This window comes from Squalius cephalus (assembly GCF_949319135.1).
Source record: "Squalius cephalus genome assembly, chromosome: 23".
NCBI lineage: Eukaryota > Metazoa > Chordata > Actinopteri > Cypriniformes > Leuciscidae > Squalius > Squalius cephalus.
Window position 1 is genome coordinate 20,185,045 of NC_137144.1, and position 18,696 is coordinate 20,203,740.

Here is an 18,696-nt window from a genome sequence, read left to right on the forward strand (position 1 = left end):
TTTTTTTTACATTTTAGATGTGTGAATGTCTCTTTTGAAAAACATGAATTTGACTTGTAAATGGCACAAAATCATGTGACTTTTGACATTTTTCACGTGTTCCTAATTTTTTACACATTACATTACATGGTTTCAAATGTGTAAGCTTCAAATGTTTTCATGGCTGATATGTTTTAAATAGTAATATATATAAAAAAAAATTGAATATTTAAAAATTTTATATTATCTTGGATGGCAAGGTCTTCATTTCAGTGGAATAGGATTTTGTTTAACAATAACAACAGTAGTTTGTATCATTTTGAATAACATGAACCAATAATTAATTTACAATAAAGATCAGAAACATGCATTAAGAAATAATTGGGTAAATTTTGAGTTATTTTTTGATTAAAAATAATTTCCGTTGAAATAAAACTGCAAAGTAAAATCTTGGATCAAAAACAAACTTAAAAAACTGAAACGAAAATTTGAAATGTTGCTTTGGCAAAAAACTGAAATAAAAAACTATGTAATTGAAATACTAAACCTACTAAAACTGAAATAAAAGTAAATATATATATATATATATATATATATATATAGTAATGGAAGCGCATAACAGCATAACAAAATTACATAAACTAAAATTAATTAAAATGAAAATAAAAAATCTACTTTAAAATATTAATAAATACTATAATGGTATATAAATAAAACTAAAATAACACTGGTTCATTTCCAATTTAACATGTTAAATTGATGTTTTTATTCCTTAAGAGTTTGCAAATTAGGTAATAATAAATACCTTTAGAACCTGAAAAAAGTGTAAATCATTTAATGATTTATTTCTACATTTCTAGCTTAATTTCATTGGTTGCTGCGAGAGCGCTGTGTGTATATGCGTGTATGTGTGTGTTGGCAGGGGCAGTGCTAAGCTGTAGTGATAGCATTGCTGAGAATATAATGAGGTCAGTGGGATTTGTGGGGTGAGTGACGCTCTTAATATAGCACATGCATACCTATGCACGTTTGTATGAATGCAAACATATGTAGGCGCCATCAATAGGCAGGCGCAAGCATATAAACTCACATATGTGCTTACACACACATTTCCTAACATGTCTGTGCAGGTCACATGGATGCACACAGTGCACGTCCACAACATGTGTGAGGCAGTAAGCTACTGTGAGTTTGTGAGGGTTTGAGAGTGCTTGAAATGGATAGAGTGATAAAATAAATAAATAGGCAAACTGGCTTAGTTCCAATTTTGCCTGCCTATCTCCGGCAAGTCTCCAGAACTCTTGGCATAATGCGGAAATTTCTGATTCTCTGTCACCCTCGTTTTTCTCCTGGTTTCTCTTCCTGAACCCTATCTCGATCTCCTTTTTCTTCTGCTGACCTATGTGTCACCTAAAGTAAACAACCTGAACTAGACCAGTGATTCCTATCCAGGGGCGTTCAGCGTACTCCACTGGGTTCTTGGAAAGATTTTGATTTAGCTTTAGCTTTTTTACCTAAAACAAAACGAGGCTTAAAGTGATAGTTCACCTAGAAAGGAAAAATTATGTACTCATCCTCATGTCGTTCCAAACTGGTATTACTTTATTTCTTCTGTGGAACACAAAAAAGAGATATTGTTTAGACTGTGCTAGTCACTGTTTTCCGTGCAATTACAATGAATGGAGAACACAAAAGCTCCATAAAAGTATTTGAAGTTCCCCTATTATGCTTTTTACGAATATCACGGAATATTTCCGTAGCTGGTTCGTCTTGTACATGTCGAGAAGACGCTGTTTTGTGCTCTGCTAAAGCAAATTCTCTTTGTAAACACTTAGACGTGAAGTCAGTGGTTAAAAATTATAACCTTTTGTTGTGTTCATTTTTCTGACGATTGCTTCTCAAATCTCTGTGAGGTCTTAATGGGATTTACAAAACGCCTATTCATTAAAGATGGGACAGTACCCACTTTATTTAGACCAACTTACAGAATCACAACCTGTAAGTATGATTAATTATTGATGTATATATTTTCTACCGCTTGTTCAAAATACGTAGTTTTGTGTGTTATATTGAGTAGGTCTCCGGCTAACTGCTAATCAGCTGAGGGCCCAAAATTACCTAAAATTGTGTCCAATAATGTAAAATGCTTGTTTTTCTTGCTACTTTGAATAATGATAAAGGATGGCGCAAGATTTGTTTTACAAACTTTAATGTTACATCAGTCATTCACCTTAGTGCTCGGCTAACGTATGCGCTGTTATTGATACAGTTAATGATACATTTCCTGCATGTACATCTCAATAAATTAGAAATATACACATCGGTTTGTTGATGGACATACACTTGTTAATGCTGATGGTGAGGAATTACAGGTGCAATATTTCATAATGTACTTCAAACCTCAAGTTGTCCTTGTGATGGAGGTTTGGGTTGAATAACTAGTTCTTCCAATGTTTCATCATCGAACTTGCACTCGGATTGATATGGTAAAATTTACGCTATCGTTACTGTCTTTACAGTGTGTATAATCACTGAGTTTTAGGAAGCCTCTGGAGCTGAAGTTCAGTTATGGTAATGGGCGTTTCGTTTCTGACTTGCGCTGTAAACGTTAGAGCAGGACGTCCAGAGCAGGCTCTCGGAAAAGAAGGATTTAGAGAGACTGAATCTTCTGATGAGTCATTTGAGAATCATTGAAAAATGTGCTGATGTTCAATGTATATTATGAGAAAATTAAAGTTTTTATTTATTTATTTTTTTTACATTTGATGCATGTAAACATGTTGTAGAAGACCTCCAAAACAAAATTAGGAACCTTTAAAATAGCATAATAGGGGCACTTTAAACGATAAACGTGACTTTCTCCTAAAGTCATTTGATAGCTTATTGTGAGGAATTTAAATCATTATTTTAATAAATAAACTGCTGATCACTGAGTCAGTGAGTTGAAAATCAACTGAATCAGTTGTTCGTTGACAAATTGAAACATTTGTCAACAAATCATTCAGACCCATTTTGTGTACCAAATCAACTGATTCAATTAGAGACTTGAGTAAAAAAAAGATTCTTTCATGAATCTCACATTGCTGTTTTTCAAAAGGTCATAGGCCTACAGGTTTGGAACAAAATGAGGTAAATGATGACTTCATTTTCATTTGAAACAGTATGATTTTAGTATTAGTTATACTACTATAGTATTTATTCATATTTTGAATTGGCTTGTTTTTATATTTTTAGTTTTCATTTTAATTTTAGTTTACATTTTAGTTATTTTTTTTGTCGTTTTTATTAGTTTTAATTTTTAATATTTTTTTAAGTACCTCAACTTATTTTATTGCAGTTAGTTGCTAATGCAACTCTGTACGTTTTTCTATGTTTTTTTATCTAAAAATTACATTTTATTTCTGCTTTATCTAGAAAATGATTTTGATTAGTTTTAGTCTCAGTTAACAGTAACAGCACTGTTTTGAAATTAATTACAATATTTTTTTTCTTTCTCCCCTTCAGTATAATGTCAGTTGGAACACATTTTCGTTTTGGTGTCAGTGAAGGAGCGTTTGTTCTGATGTGTCTGTGGTGCTAAGACAACAAAGGTTGGAAAACACTGCTCTTCTAGACAACATCAACAAAGAGACATAGCAGACAACAAGCTGAAAAATGCTTGCATTTTTTCAATTAGCATTCAATATTAAACCAAACTGTATACGGTTCATAAACACTTTATCTCTCTCTCACACACACACGTACACACACACACACACACACACACACACACACACACACACACACACACACCTTAACAGCATCAGGCAATTTATGACTATGACATTCCACATGTCCATGTTATTGATTGTGCCACTGTTGCTCTGCATCAATAAAGACATCAGTCAGTCTGCTGATACACCCAGAATCTACATGACTCTCATTAAGTGAATCCAGACTTATGTATTCTCTCTCCACGCTGACACCGACACAAATCATTCACGTTTCCTTAGCAACCACACCACATAGCGGCACCAGCAAGCCCTATTTAACAGGTCCCAAGCAACCGCTAGAAATATGGCCTTCGTTTGGATGCTGTGTAAAGAAAGCGATAGGATATATGTTGTAGAACGATACACTAATGTCAACAAGCACTTGTGTAGTTCAAGCATATGTTTGTTTGAGTGTGCTTGCTAATGCTAAGGGACATGCTATCAACTTTAAGACTCCATTAATTCAAGAAGAGTTTTGGTTACTTTGTCCATGTTTGTTAGCTCTGAAGCCATATTTTTGCTAACATACTCTAAAATGAGTTGGAAAAAATTAGCTTTTAGCACAAATACTCGTTTCATGTTTACAGTATTTTTCTACCAGGAAAATGGGACGAAAATATTCATGACTCATCCTGCCCAACACAGATTTTGTCCAATCAAATGCTTTCTAAATTGAGAACGACCCTCCCACTTAATCTCAACATATATTTTAGTTTACCCTAGCGTACGTGCAGTGCGCGAAGTGTGACATAAATTTCATCATCAGTATAGTATGCGCATAATCTACCTGTGCTCGCAAAAGAACCTTGATTTATTTTTTTTATGTATTTATTTGTTGGTCCATAATGTGGCAACACTGGCCCGACCATTGTTTCACAGTCGAAAAAAAGAAACAATAACATTTTCCAGCATTTTTTAACTTTTGGCTTTTTTCCACCTGCAACCAGGTACATAGGTTCATGGCTGTGATTTAACTAATGCTTATAATGGCTTTTGAAGAGCGCTTCAGGATGTCCTGCCCAAACTTTCTGTTTCAAAAAGATTTTGCTACGTCATGACCATGAACCCAAGTACTTGGTAGTCGGTTGGTATTAAGGGGGAAGGACATACTTATTATAAAGCATCTGATTGGACAAAAATCTGTGTAGTGCAAAATGAGTCATCGACATTTTTGGTCTATTCGGAAAATGTATGTGTGGTATTAGTAGTACTTTAGCATATGATTGCACAAACATTTGTGTAGTGCAAACCGTGCTTGTCAAATTGGTCATTGAACCATTTAGGAGCCAGTTTATTAAAATCATGAAGTTGGGGGCAAATTAAAAGCATTATTTTCACCCCAAAATGAGGATATTGCTTTGGTTTGCTTTGAGAATGTATGTTAGCATTAGGTTGGTCAAGTACTTTTTGAGGACAAGCAGGAAGCAAAGATATTCAAAGTGAAACCCTGCGTCTTACCTTGAGAGCGCAATCTCTGCCTTCTGCTTCGCAATGTCAGCGGCCTTGTCTGCCGCTTCGACCGCTCTGTCTACTTTCTCGCGAATCTTGCTGGCACGTAACGGGATGAGGTTCTTGCGTTTGCCACTGACAAGCATGTTCTGTTTGTATTTGCCTTCCTCTTTGGTGCCGTCGGGAAATGTGGTGCATCCATAGCCATGCCTCTTGTTGCCCAACCACTCGCCCTGATACTGCAGTCCGTCCGAACGCCGGCTCACCCCACAGCCCGTCCTCTTGTCGTTTTTCCATTCGCCACCATAACTCTCGGTGGTAGTGGCGTCTACGTCGTCCTCGCCCACCGGCAGCTCGCCCTCCCCTTCCCCAAGGCTGATGGTTGAGTTGATGTCGGATGCAGCGGAGCTCACCGTACTCATTCCGGCCTCACTGCGAAAGGAACTCTGCTTGCTCCGTTGGCTGGCTAATGAGCTCTTGGATTCGGATTTTCGCAGCTTGAGGCCACTCAAGAGTGAGCGACGGAACAGGCCCTTCTTTTTGTTCTTCAACAGCTCTGCCTCACTGTGGGCCGTCAGAACAAAGCCTCCACGGGACACGGCCGGGCTGCCCGCTGCTAGGACGCCGCCACCCCCCACACCAGCCACAGGCGCCCGATCGCCCGTCAGCAGAGCTGTGCCATTGCTGTGCTCGGAGCGTAGAGAGTTTATGGAGGTACGCAGAGGTGAACGGATGACGGCCGCCATGCCGTACGGAACGCTCTGCCGTACGCCATATCCATGCCGCATGCCGCCCACCCATTGGCCCTGGTATGTACCTGCACGAAAAGACAGGAGGTAAGAGACAGCTGTACACAATAAATCAACCATTGAATTCAGAATGAAGCTGTCTGTTGCAGGATTTTGCAGAACTGCAGTAGATGTAAAACCCAGGGTTCCCCTGCTGAGTCTGCTGCCCTTGGGTTTCTCCAGTTTGGAGAGTTGCCTCATGTTTTCAGCTCTGGTAGTCTTTACAATTGCCTTGTGTCTATGCTGAGAAAAGCATTTTATAAAGAAAATGTTCTGAATAGGCTACCTTTTAGCAGCGGTGGTCACAGCGACGAATTCTGGTCAAAGAAATCAGTCTTCCTAATGGTTTTGGGTAACTTGAAAAAGCTCCCAAACAGCTAGTTGCACAATAGTTTCAAACTCAACCATTCAACCCTGTTACCCTCTTATATTCAAAATGTTTTATTTATTTTAATGTTTTATATATAATATATTGATTGTCTTTATGCTACAACATTACAAAATAGTACACATTATTTATTGCCATATACTGTACTTAGACATGTCCCAAATTATCATCAGCATTTTTTGGAGGTTAAGCACCTCCACTGACTATTTGTTTGTATCTTATTCATGGAAAGTTTAAAAAATATGCCTGTCGTAACTTAAATTGCTGATGACAATGGAAGGTGACCTTATGTGATATCAGTTTGCACTGACAAACAGGTGCTTTGCGTTTCAGTCCTTTTGAACATGTGAATGTGATTGAGAACCAAAGGACAGTGAAGACAACAATTTAGCTGCAGGCACTGCCCTTTTACCTGCCTTGGCACTATAAACTTAACCACCAGAGAGATCATACCGTGAACACGATTTCACCAAGTGCAACCTGTTCCTGGATCAACATCTTTGTTTATCCTGGAACAACATTCCAATCAACCAATCAGATATGAGGTACAACCTTACACTTTATGTCAAGTTTAGGCTTACAACCATCAGTGTTATTCACATTTTCTCTGATTTTAGGGATAAGTTATGAGTAGGGTTAGGTTTAGGGGTAGGGAGATGGTTAGGACTACATTTTCAGACAGGAATGTTGATCCAGGAACTTGTCTTACTCTGCAAAATCACAGTGACCGAGATGATACTGCAATTCACATCTCTGTAAAATGTTTGTGCCTTTTGAGTTACTTAATACAGTTGGGGAGAGGATTACAGTGCGTGTTACTCCAGGCACAAACAGTAATAATTCTCGTGAGCTCAATAAAATGCTTCTCTCATTGCTTTTGTGCCACGCAATGAGGCAGAGTAACAACTTAATGAAAAAAGAATGAAATGTAGCAGGGCAGTGCATAAAAATAACTTGTAAAAGGTGCCCGATACTTCAATACAGCAACCGCATGTTTAAATAGAGTGCAAGCAATTGTATTCCACCTGAAGATTTAGACCAAGAAGTTGATCAGATCATCAGATTTTTGAGAATGTGGACTGTAAATGCTTCTGCTCTTAACACATATTATACTGTACTCATATAAAGAATTACAATTGTCTCATTTCATTTAGGGCACCGATGCACACCATGATTACACTTGTACCATCATCAGCATGACCAACCTCATCAATGGCAAGCACAGGAAGTGACAAAATGGCAATGTGTGGGGTGGTGATGGCGCAGTGGATAAGACACATGCCTTTGGTGTGAGAGACCCGGGTTCGAATCCACTGTGAGACACCAATGTGTCCCTGAGCAAGACACTTAACCCCTAGTTGCTCCAGAGGCGTGCGACCTCTGACATGTATAGCAACTGTAAGTCGCTTTGGATAAAAGCGTCAGCTAAATGAATAAATGTAAAATGAATAAATGTAAATGCAACAGTGGAAGAGTGTTTTTGGCAGCCATGATCTCCAGACCTGGCTCTATTACTTCATTTATTGTGATGGTTCCCCCAGAGGACCAAGTGTTCATCTCATCGATCTTAATCTCCATGAGATATCACAATGTCCATCTGTTTAGCCGCCAGCAGTGTTATTTATTGGTGAATGTGCCAACAAAATAATGGAATGTCGCGTTCTGTAAAATTTCCTTTATGGCGCTGGCAGCCTGATCTTTCTGTCAGGAGTCTTGATGGATGACCATCTTGGAACCTTCATTAAGTGACATGGGTAACCAATAACACTAAAGTTCTCACACGTGATAAGAACAGTGCTGATGGGCCTTAATCTGAAAATCCCTACAGTTGTTGTTTCAGTACTAGGGCTGGTGCCTAATTAATCGCAACTAATGCCATATATCAATATCTGCTGAGAGAAGCCCAAGAACGAAGATAATTTAAGACGTTATATAGTTGAGCAAAGCATTGAATAGATGAATTAGAAGTCAATTTTTTTTTTTTTCATATTAACTAAACACTATGTCTTTTGGATGCCTAGTCATGTTACAAGTAGTTAAAATGTAAAAAAAAAAACACCTCAGATTTCTGCATTTCAGGGATGATTAAGTGTGTTTATTTTTATTGTTAATTTCTTAATAGTTAATCAGACTAAATTGATGGATTAAATTGACAGCCCTACTCATTACGGTTTCTAAAATAACTGATTTGTAATTGGTTGCCCATGTCACTTTAAGCTAGCAAAATCAACAAATGAAGCAAACAGACATTGCTTTAAATATGATTCAAGACTGAGATGAGCTCTGTAATCGATATGTCTTTTTTGTCTCTCTCTAGGTTTTCTGATCTCACACTTAAAACCAAGTCCAGTTACAGAGTTGCTCTCTCCGTGGTGCTGAAATCTGGGATAACACACTTTCACACAGATATGTTTAAAGGGAAAGTTCACCGCAAAATCTAAATTGTCATCATTTACCTTATAATGTAAGAGAATACGGACTGGACCTGTCAAGCTCAAAAAGTGCAAAAAAAGTGGTTTGTACAACTTGTGAATTATTATATTCAAAAAGTATTTAAATGTATTTAAAAAGAGTGTTCATATAAAAATGTACTTTTTGTTCTCAACAGAATAAAGTCGTGGGATTTTTGAACAGTGTGATGGTGAGTAAATGATGACAATTTTTGGGTGAATTATCCCTTTAATAGTTTGCACTCATCTAGCATTGATGTTTTATACTGGAACGTGTATATTCATGATCCACCTGATCTGTCCTGTACTTTTTTGCGCTCTATGAGATCACCTCTGATGTAACCACTATCCCTACATGCTGGTGATTCATCCTGGCCAACATTCTAGAACATGCTGGCACTATTACTGTGGCAGTCACACACACACACACACACACACACACACACACACACACACACACACACACACACACAGCTCACTGTGCTACTTCCGTTATCTCACCATCTCTCCCACCTCTTATCCGTTCTCACCCTTTTTTCTTCTCTCCCATCCCTTTTGTCTTTACATTATCAGCTTTCTCATCCTGTTAGCTACATGCATACACATTCAGCCATACGAACGCCCCCATTCCCTCTGCCTGTATTGATCTCTGTGGGTTGGCATGTCAGCGAGGACTGCTGGATGGCTCAATGGGGCTGGAGCTGTGCTTGGTGGATTTTCCCAGCCCCCCACTTCAATATACATACTTTCCTGGCTCACAAACTGCTCTGCCTCTATCTATCTATCTATCTATCTATCTATCTATCTATCTATCTATCTATAAAAAAACTCAGTAAAACTCAACACTCTCAATGAAATTTGTAACCTTTTTATATTACAACTTCATACAAAGGTGGCAAATTTGTATGAATTCATATCATCATCTTTTTTTTTTTTTACTATTTGCTTACACCCCAACAAGGGTTAGGTTTACCCTAGGGTTTGGGATAGACATTCATGTGACACAGTTCATACAAAGTCATACCAAATTGCCAACTCATAAAATAGTTACTTTTTCCTCATGAAAAACCCTTCAAAGATTTGATAATTATATGTGAAGAAGAATTCTTGCAGGCAAATAGTGTGTATGAAGGAGTGAAAGCAAGTACTGCAACTGAAGTGAGAACAGGAAACTGACACACTGTCACAGGCCTGTAGCTGTTGTCATTCTGATGCTGTATTCAGCGGAGTGGCCAACATCTTGCTGATGCTTTCTTCATATTGTCGGGCAGCAGCTGCGTGCTGTGTGATATGTAGATCAAACACAGACCTAAAGTGATGGGATTAGCTCAGAAAGTTCCCACACACACCGACACATAGAAAGAGAGGAGGCATCAGTTCACACCTCCCAAACAATCACAGTGTAGTTCTTTCGCACAAACACACACATACCCACACTTCCATTCATTATCTACTGCACATTTTTGCTCGCTTCAGATTTAACCGTAACAGCTAAAATAAAGCAAGATTTTGAGAAAACAATAGCTAAATATCTTCATCATACCAACATTATTGTAACTTCTACAAGCCACAAATGAAAAAATCTCATCTCTGTTCTCATTTTTCACAATTATAGATCTCTACAGACCTGTATAGCAAACAGATTTTGTGGATAATCAGTAACATCATTAGCATCCGTAAAACAAAAGCAAATCTAATAGATAGTTCAATGGATTATAGACGAGAGAGGATTTTTGATTATGATGCATTGGCAGGCCTTCCAGAATAAAGGCAGCCTGACAGTGATGTAAAACTGCTGACGTCCGTAGTGCTCTGATTGATGGGCACAGCGTTAGCACAGACACGAAACTAAGCATCCGACTCGGAGTCTGGCGGTCTGAGGACAAGATACGCCCACCGGCTAAAATAGTTTTGTACATTACGTCTTCCCGTTTGAGGTATGTGAAGGGGAAACTTGTCCTTGATTAGCCTTTGAACTGCTCTGTGTTCCTTGAAGGCCTCGGGCAGATTCCCAAGTCAAAGTGACTGAAATTAAGATGCAATCTTCACTGTTTTTAACAGGATGTGCAAGAAGCGCAAAAGATTAGTGACACTTTACATTAGATGATATTTATGTACAAAAGTATATTCCAGTGTGTTTACAAGCAGCTTCACAAAATAATGAAACATTAAGTAGGCTACATGTTTGTTAGTATTCAGTTCTTACAGTAAGGCTCTTAATTTGCATACTCTTTAGGCAGATGTTTATATTAAAAGATAAGACTTAATTATTTAGTGTAATTATCATGTTCAAGATTTGAAATACAAATCTTTTTTAATATCGTGTTGATTATAACTGATTTTGTTTTGCAGCCTTTTATGGTAGTTATGAGTCGCAAATATGGATCTCAACATCATATAGCCACTGCAACCATTCAAAGCATGCTGGTACCTGGAGGATTTTTGTTTTTCAAAATAAGTGGACAGCTTCACTGTTCAGGACAAACCAGAGAGACATTCAAGGATGCAACACACAATATAGAGAACCAAGGGTATGTAAACTTTCGATTGGATAATTTGTGTAAATTCAGGTATTGTTTTGTCTTGGAATATATGTCAATATCTGTCATACTTCATCTGGAGAAGTGCAAAATGTGTCAAAATACTGTTTGCTAGCACTCTTCTCTTGAACTGATCCATAACTGAACATTTTTTTCATTTTGAAACAGGAACAGTCAGGATAAAAATTTGTTTACTCAAATGAAGTTCTTTCGATTTCACACTTTGACGTTCAGAAAATGTTATTGTAGGATTAAAACAAATTCTAAAGGGGCCCTTATGTACGTTTTCCCAGTGAGGTCAGGCAGGGGAGTGAAAGTGAGATCTCTTGTGGTACAAACACACGCAATCTTCCAGTCCTTTGATAATTCTGCTGGTAGTCATAGGAACTTCTCATTAAAAGAGGCGGCTAAAGAGGTGTTAGAAGTAAACAGCATGACAGGTGGGCCTAATGAAGAGAATTTGTTAGATAATCGGTGTGCTCTTCTCTTGTATTACTATGATATCGTGGGAAAGCTCCTCTCAGGGAGAGAGAGATAGAGGGAGAACAGTCACGACACTGGCGCGCTGCTGGCGCTCTCCATGGTTCTGAAGATAAGAGTGGGTGTATAGCCTGCCTGTTTCAGTTGAGTTTTATATCCTCCTGAGATTCAGCAATTCATTTTTGTTCACTGTAGTGGACATAAGTTGTTTGCTAATATCTCTTAGACCATATATATCGCATTTTGAAGTGTTTCATATATATCATGAAAAGGACATCCTGGGCTTTTCTTTCATATTCAATATTATAATGATGTGATGTAATTATGTAAAGCTATTTATAATATAATATATCTCTATTTTTATAGGGTCACAAACATCAGGGGAAAATACAATCCAAAATGCAATTAATGAACTGAAATGAATAAACTAACCATAAACCATGCTTAGTTCATATAGAAATGAAATGGGATCATCACATTTTAAAAGTGAAGTGAAAATTATTCCCATATCATTTGTTTTTGCTGTTTTGAAGGCCGCACGTTTGATCGAACTGTTTGGTATTTCAACTGTGCATCTGGTATTTTCGCAAAAAATGTATCTGTCACTTGTTAGAAGAAATAATCTAAATGACAAAACCTGTGTTTGTTTGTTTGCTGCGTCTCAGGAGGTTAAGATGTTCAGATATCCAATACAATGTGTATTCTTTCCATGAGGTAGATGTCAGATCTCTTGCTTTGTGAGATCTAACAAGTCTGTTTGAACAAACCAAGTGTGAATATGCAATATAGAGAGCGGGAGCTCTCTGAGGATGCAGACGTTAGTATTAATCAGAGGAACATCTAATTGAATCACTGCACTGCTGTGAAAACAGCAATACCAATGAAAATGCAGTAGCAAGAAAAGAAAAAGCTGACTTACTGTATGGGACATGCAAACAACAGTAGCCTTGTATGAGCATGGGACATCCCACATGGGTCACATGGTTATGTGATTAGTGGTCCGGTATTGGCTTTCTATGAGTCCTGCAACCCACATGTCAAAACTAATTCGCTTGCGTTTCTGCCGGAGGCCTATGAGATGCATTGTGCAACAGCGCGGGGCACACAGAACGGAAACGGTTAATGCGGAAAGATCAAAGACGCGGAAACATCACAGGACAGATTTAATCACGCGCCTTCCCCCGGGTTGAATTTATAATGGTTTCTTTAACAATGCTCGCTGTTCTGTTTCGAGGTTGAATACTTCTTGTTTTTTCCTTTTCATGTGTCGTGATCAGGGACGAGTCTGTCTAAAGAAATGATGGCGTTGTGGCTCACTTGGCCTAAATATCTCGTATACAATACTAATTAGAATTCATACCAGGAAAAGGCAGACTCCCGCAAAGCAGGCAGAATGTCTGTTTGGATCGGCTCTTCCATGAATTATTAATCTCTTGTCTTTTTCACAAAGTCAGCAATAGCAGAGTAATTGTTGCATGCGTGTGGTTGCGGGCCAGACTCTCGCAGAGTACACATCTGTCGGCCATGCTCATCTCTAGTGGCCTTAAATCCAGGACAGTGCACTTCTTAGAATGAAACAGGTGTTTGTATCCATAGATGGACTAAAGAGATCTCTTATCCTTAACCTACTCTAATATAAACCATCCATTGGGCATTTATAGCTTTGGAAATAATAGGTGCTTCACATGGCAGGCCAAAGGCGACTTTACCCTGATGCAAACCACACACTTTTATAGCATTGTCAATCTTATATAAACAATGCCATAAAATTGTTGTTTATTCAGGCAATGTTTTCTGTATATGGGGCAATGGTATTGCGACAACGCTCCACAATACAAAATAAAGCTACACTTAAAACCAGATCTCTCTAAGCCTACATAGACTAGCAGGCTGTTATCCGTTTAAGGGGATTTCAGTTTGACTTTTCTTTTTTTTTAATGTTATGTAGGTGATGCATTTGAGAAGTGGAATAGTCCCCATTTTAGGATTATGAACATAATAAAATAATCCTGAATGTATTGGAACCACATAACTGATATGTATGCTTCCTTTTGTTGTCAAGCCAGCTCTAGGTATTTCGATTTGCTTTTGAGCAATGCAGAATGGTGCTTTTCAGAGGCCAAATTGATCAGCATTTGAGTTTTAGTCATGCAAAAGTGCTGGGAATTGCTGTACATAAGCCACATAGTGGACATGATAACACTGTTGGCCTCAAGCAACACAGAGTTCCACATCGATGTATGTAAGTACTTTACTCCCTGACTTCTAAATAATCATTAGAGTTACATCAGAAACTGAAATCAGAGCAGCCATAAAAGCAAAAATCATCCATATCCTGTACAATGCCATTCTCTGTAGACAAGTAATCCCTAAGGGGCCGACTGAGGGGTAAAACATGACAAGACATGTTATTGAATCAAAGATTAATGCATGTGATGTAACGTTAATAGTAATGAAATATCACATATTTACAGCAAGCCTAGAAATGTCAGTTTATATTTATAGCAAAGATGTGTTTATAATATTGCATACTATGAGAGTCTCTTCTTCAGCAGAAGAAGCTAATGTAAACTAACCTGCCCTCTTCAAACCTGTCCTCTTTAGTGTGATGGTGGAATTCAGGTCATAATGTGAACAGATGCTTTCATGTGTGGCAGCTGTAGTGTACTCAGACAGTACTGAGAGCTGATAATGCCACTGTAACCTCTTTGTGGCCCTATTAACCTCCTCTTGTATTGTCTCTCCCTTCTTTGGCTCATTTTCTTTCTTTCTTTCTTTTATCAATCTCTGTCTTCTCTGACTGCTTACTGTGGTTGTGATTAAGTGGTCCAGATTAGTACCAAAGTAAGTAAACGCCATTAGCGAGTCAGCCAGCCAATCAGAGTTGCGAGCATTGTGTCTCCAGTGACACGCTGACCTGCTGCCAGAGTCTGTGTGTGTTTCCACAGCAACTTGGTGTAAAAGACTCACAGGCAACACTTCCATAATGCAAAGAAAATTAAACAAAGAGAGAGAGGTTATGCTGCTCTGAAAATAGATAGACTGTTGATACAAGTATATGCCTCATTCACCAGAATTGACACTTTCTTCAACTTAAAACAGCCAAAGGGGTACTGATTTTACTTTTCACACTCACTGAAATGATATCTTCAGAGAGTGTGAGGATGCATATTTGATATGTTGCACCACATATATACATTCAGCTACCTTTAGATCAATGAGACAAAAATCAATATATAAGTGTCACACTCCTACTCTACCTATTTACTTAAAGGGACAGTTCACACAAAATTGAAAATTATTTTATTATTTACTCACTCTCATGTGAAATCTTCAAAATGTATATTTTTGTGTCTTCTACAGAATAAATAAAGTATTACAGGTTTGGAATAAAATGAGGGTGAGTAAATAAAGACAGAATTAAAATTTTTGAGTGAACTATCCCTTTAATAGTTGGTATTACAATGTTACCTACCTATTACGTATTAATATTGCACCTTTACTAACAAAGACACTAAGGGTGATAAAATAGGAGATTTCTTTTACAAAAAGGCACAGAACTGAGGGTTCAGTTCACGTGACTCTGCACTAGTATGCATTTACATTCAACAACTGTGATTCTTCTTGAATAATCACTGACAGAACAATTTATTATTTAAATTATTATTATTTTTTTTTTTACTCTAGGCCAGTTAAAGGTAAGCCATTGCATGAGTGTTATGTCAAGTATACGCTACAGTGGTGGTTTTGATTGTTACTTTCATGGACATTGATCTTTGTCACTTATCTGGCCTTCATATCATCTTGACTTTTGTTTTGGCAATTTTAGTTTGTACTGTCTCCAGAACAGTAAAACGGAAACCTTGTTCCAGCTCAAATAGGGTGTTCTGGTATTTTGTCAAGGGCTTTTACAAGACTTGTAGGTTGACTGGAATCTCTCGTTCTTCCTCTCTCTCTCTCTCTCTAGATGTCCAATTGGCCTTAATTTGAGCCTCCAAATTGATCTCCTCAGCAGCTTGTGGAGGATGGAGGAATTCGCTTGTCCAAATGATGAGTAGAGGAAGAATAAAAAAAAATCTGACTACAAGTAAAAAAGTGATGAGTGGTGCAAAAATGGAAATTACAATGTATTCTAGAAATATCTCTCTCTGCTGTAATAGTTTTTGTGTTATCCATTAAAGGGACAGTTCATGCAAAAATCCCATCAACATTTATTCACCCTCATGTTGTTCAAAACTGGTATGACTTTCTTCTGTTGAATACACAAGAAAATACTTTGAAGAACACTGGGGTCCAACGTTAGGGTGTTCCACAGAAAAAAATCATATGGGTTTGTAATGACAAGAGGGATTCCATTTGGAGTAAACTATCCCTTGTGCAGAGATGTCATTATTTTGTGGTGTCATTTAGTTGGAAGACTTTTTTAAAACTTGAACTCCAACTCTTTACCAAAACAATTTCATAACTCTTACCTCCATCAGAGTATGTCTCCGTTCCGTATCCATCCTGTAGGCCGTTGTTCCATGTACCCTCGTACTTGCCGCTGGTTCCTGTGCTTTCCCGCACACCGTAGCGTCCCTTAAATCCATGTGTCCATTCACCTTTATAAACCCACTTGCCCTTGTTTTCAACACCAATGCCATGGCGCTTACCTTGCGCCCATGTCCCCTGATAGGTGTTCCCACTGGGCCATGTATAGATGCCCACCACCTCAAAGCCGTGGCTCCAGGAGCCTGCATACTCGCCTTGGCCCTTGGGTCCTGTGCAGATGCCATGGCCATGGGCCTTTCCCTCTTCCCACCCTCCACAGTATGATCCCCCATCATCAAAGTTGAACCTGCCCCCAGTGGACATGCATGAAATAGGTTTTGGCAAATACCCCAAATCTCAAAAAGAAAAGAAAAAGAAGTAAGACCCAAACAAAATCAGATTTGGAAATGGGGCCAGGGTGTTGGTGGAAAGCTGGGGAATGAAAAAACCTGTAAACTCTCCCTTGATTGGCCTTTAAAAAACAATGCAAAAAGTTAAAAGAAAGAAAGAGGTGCCCTCCTGGGCAGTAGTCCCCTCCTGTCAAACTAGGCAGGAGCAGCTTGAGTCCTCTCAGACCATCCTCTTCCAGGAGTGGAGCTTTTTATTCACAAGTTGCTTTCCTGCAGTTGCTTCTTAGTGATGAAAGTGGGCCCACGCCAGCCATGCGCCTTGTTCTACCGTTACCAGCGCAGCAACAATTCTTTCGGTTCTGGTGCTCTGGCCCCCTCCTCGTTCCTGCCTCCACAGAGGGGCACCTGTGCCAGCACACACCTACCCTCACTCCCGCTCTCCCTCTCTGGGGCTTTGAGCTGTTTCACTTCCCCTCCCAGTCGCTGAGACCACCAGGCTCCACCTAGAAACCTGTGAGAACTCAGAGTGACGGCCGATAGATGAAGCAAGCAGGTAGCATTTACAAACGCATCCCCTCTGCCAGGAGCTCACTTACTGTTGTACCAAATCCACCCGACATGCTGATGCCACACAGGGAGACTGAGTGCAAGAGAAACAAGAAAAAAAGAGCGATGGATTTTGCAAGCTTCAGTCTCTGTCTTCTAGCAGCAATGCAGTCTCTATCCACACACAATCGCATGCATATATATGCACGCTCTCGCCAGCACTGTTATGAGAGCACAGCTTGATCGTAAACAAACTGATGTGATTAATTCCTTATCTGGACAGTGTTTCGTCGTTGTCTCTGCTTTCCTCTCTGCTCTCTTTTCAGGTCTGTATAAAAATCCTGTGCTCCGGTTTGCTTGCAGGTGGGAAAACCAGATTCATTGTTCCTGATTTACCTTCTTCTGTTCTTCCTTGACTCAATCACGCTGTTGGAATGATTTTCATGTGACGCTGATGGTCTTTTACTCCGTCGTCATCTTATTCCCCCATATGATGTCTCTCTCTCTCTCTCTCTCTTACACTGGTGTCTCTCAAATCTGCTCATTAGAGGTGGACTGTTCCAACGCAGCCAACTCCCCCTCCCCCTTGCACATGCTCTCTCTCCCTCGCTCTCCCTTCATTTAAAGAGACATGTACTGCGTTAATACTCACTGCTCTCTCTCTTTCTCTCTCTCTCTCTCTCTCTCTCTATCCACCTCAGGGAGCAAAGATTGCTTTTCCTAATTGCCCGGCTTAGTCCTCCCCCTACCCTCCCACTAAATCTCCATTGCTTTGCCCTCATAGAATAATTAGAGCATTTGTCAGTTAATGATATGGCTTGAGATGGTGCATTAAATCTCTTTGTTGCAGGTGAGATCATATTAAATCTGCTCTGTTGACCTTGGCTCTTGATCATCCTGACTATTCTTCTCTGGATTCCATGGTATCTGTAAGGCACAAGGGTCTCTTTTACTGTGGCGACTTATGATTCATACTGTAGACAAAATAGGTTACAATTGAAGATATATCACTGAGATTACTGAGAACACACAGTATTTCTCCGTCTTCCTTCTCAAACAACTTTTCCTTAGAAGTATCCTGTAATGAAAAAAGACCATGAGGATTCAAGAGGGTACATGGAGACATACCTGTACTTCAAAATACAGTATGTAAAATTCTTTATATACACGAAAACAAGGGACTTGATTTATATATGTTATCATATCATTAAAATTGCAATTGTGTATAACAATCTGTTTGTAAAGAGGAGGAGGGATATTTATCCTCTCAATTACAGGGGATCAACTCTGACAGAGCTGGGTAAAAATACTCTGACATGCTGCTTTGGCTCAGCAGCAGGTACTGAGAACCAAGTTTCATGCAGTAAACAGGTCACCTATATTTTGAATCAAGAAGATTCATGTATTTGACTCATTACACTACATGTTTTTGACTGAGCAATGC

At 38.9% G+C, this 18,696-nt stretch overlaps 1 protein-coding gene across 1 annotated transcript in view; it reads right to left on the bottom strand.

Annotated features, from left to right (window-relative positions):
- The window catches only part of jph3b (junctophilin 3b), a 35,184-nt gene extending 17,394 nt beyond the window's left edge, over positions 1 to 17,790 (bottom strand). Inside the window, exons 1-2 of the mRNA XM_079859335.1 lie at positions 16,299 to 17,790; positions 5,190 to 5,997 (exon numbers count right to left, since the gene is read on the bottom strand). Coding sequence (XP_079715461.1) covers positions 5,190 to 5,997; positions 16,299 to 16,680 — 1,190 coding nt within the window. The 5' untranslated portion in view covers positions 16,681 to 17,790. The remainder of the gene's footprint in view (positions 1 to 5,189; positions 5,998 to 16,298) is intronic.
- Between the last annotated feature and the right edge of the window lie 906 nt (positions 17,791 to 18,696).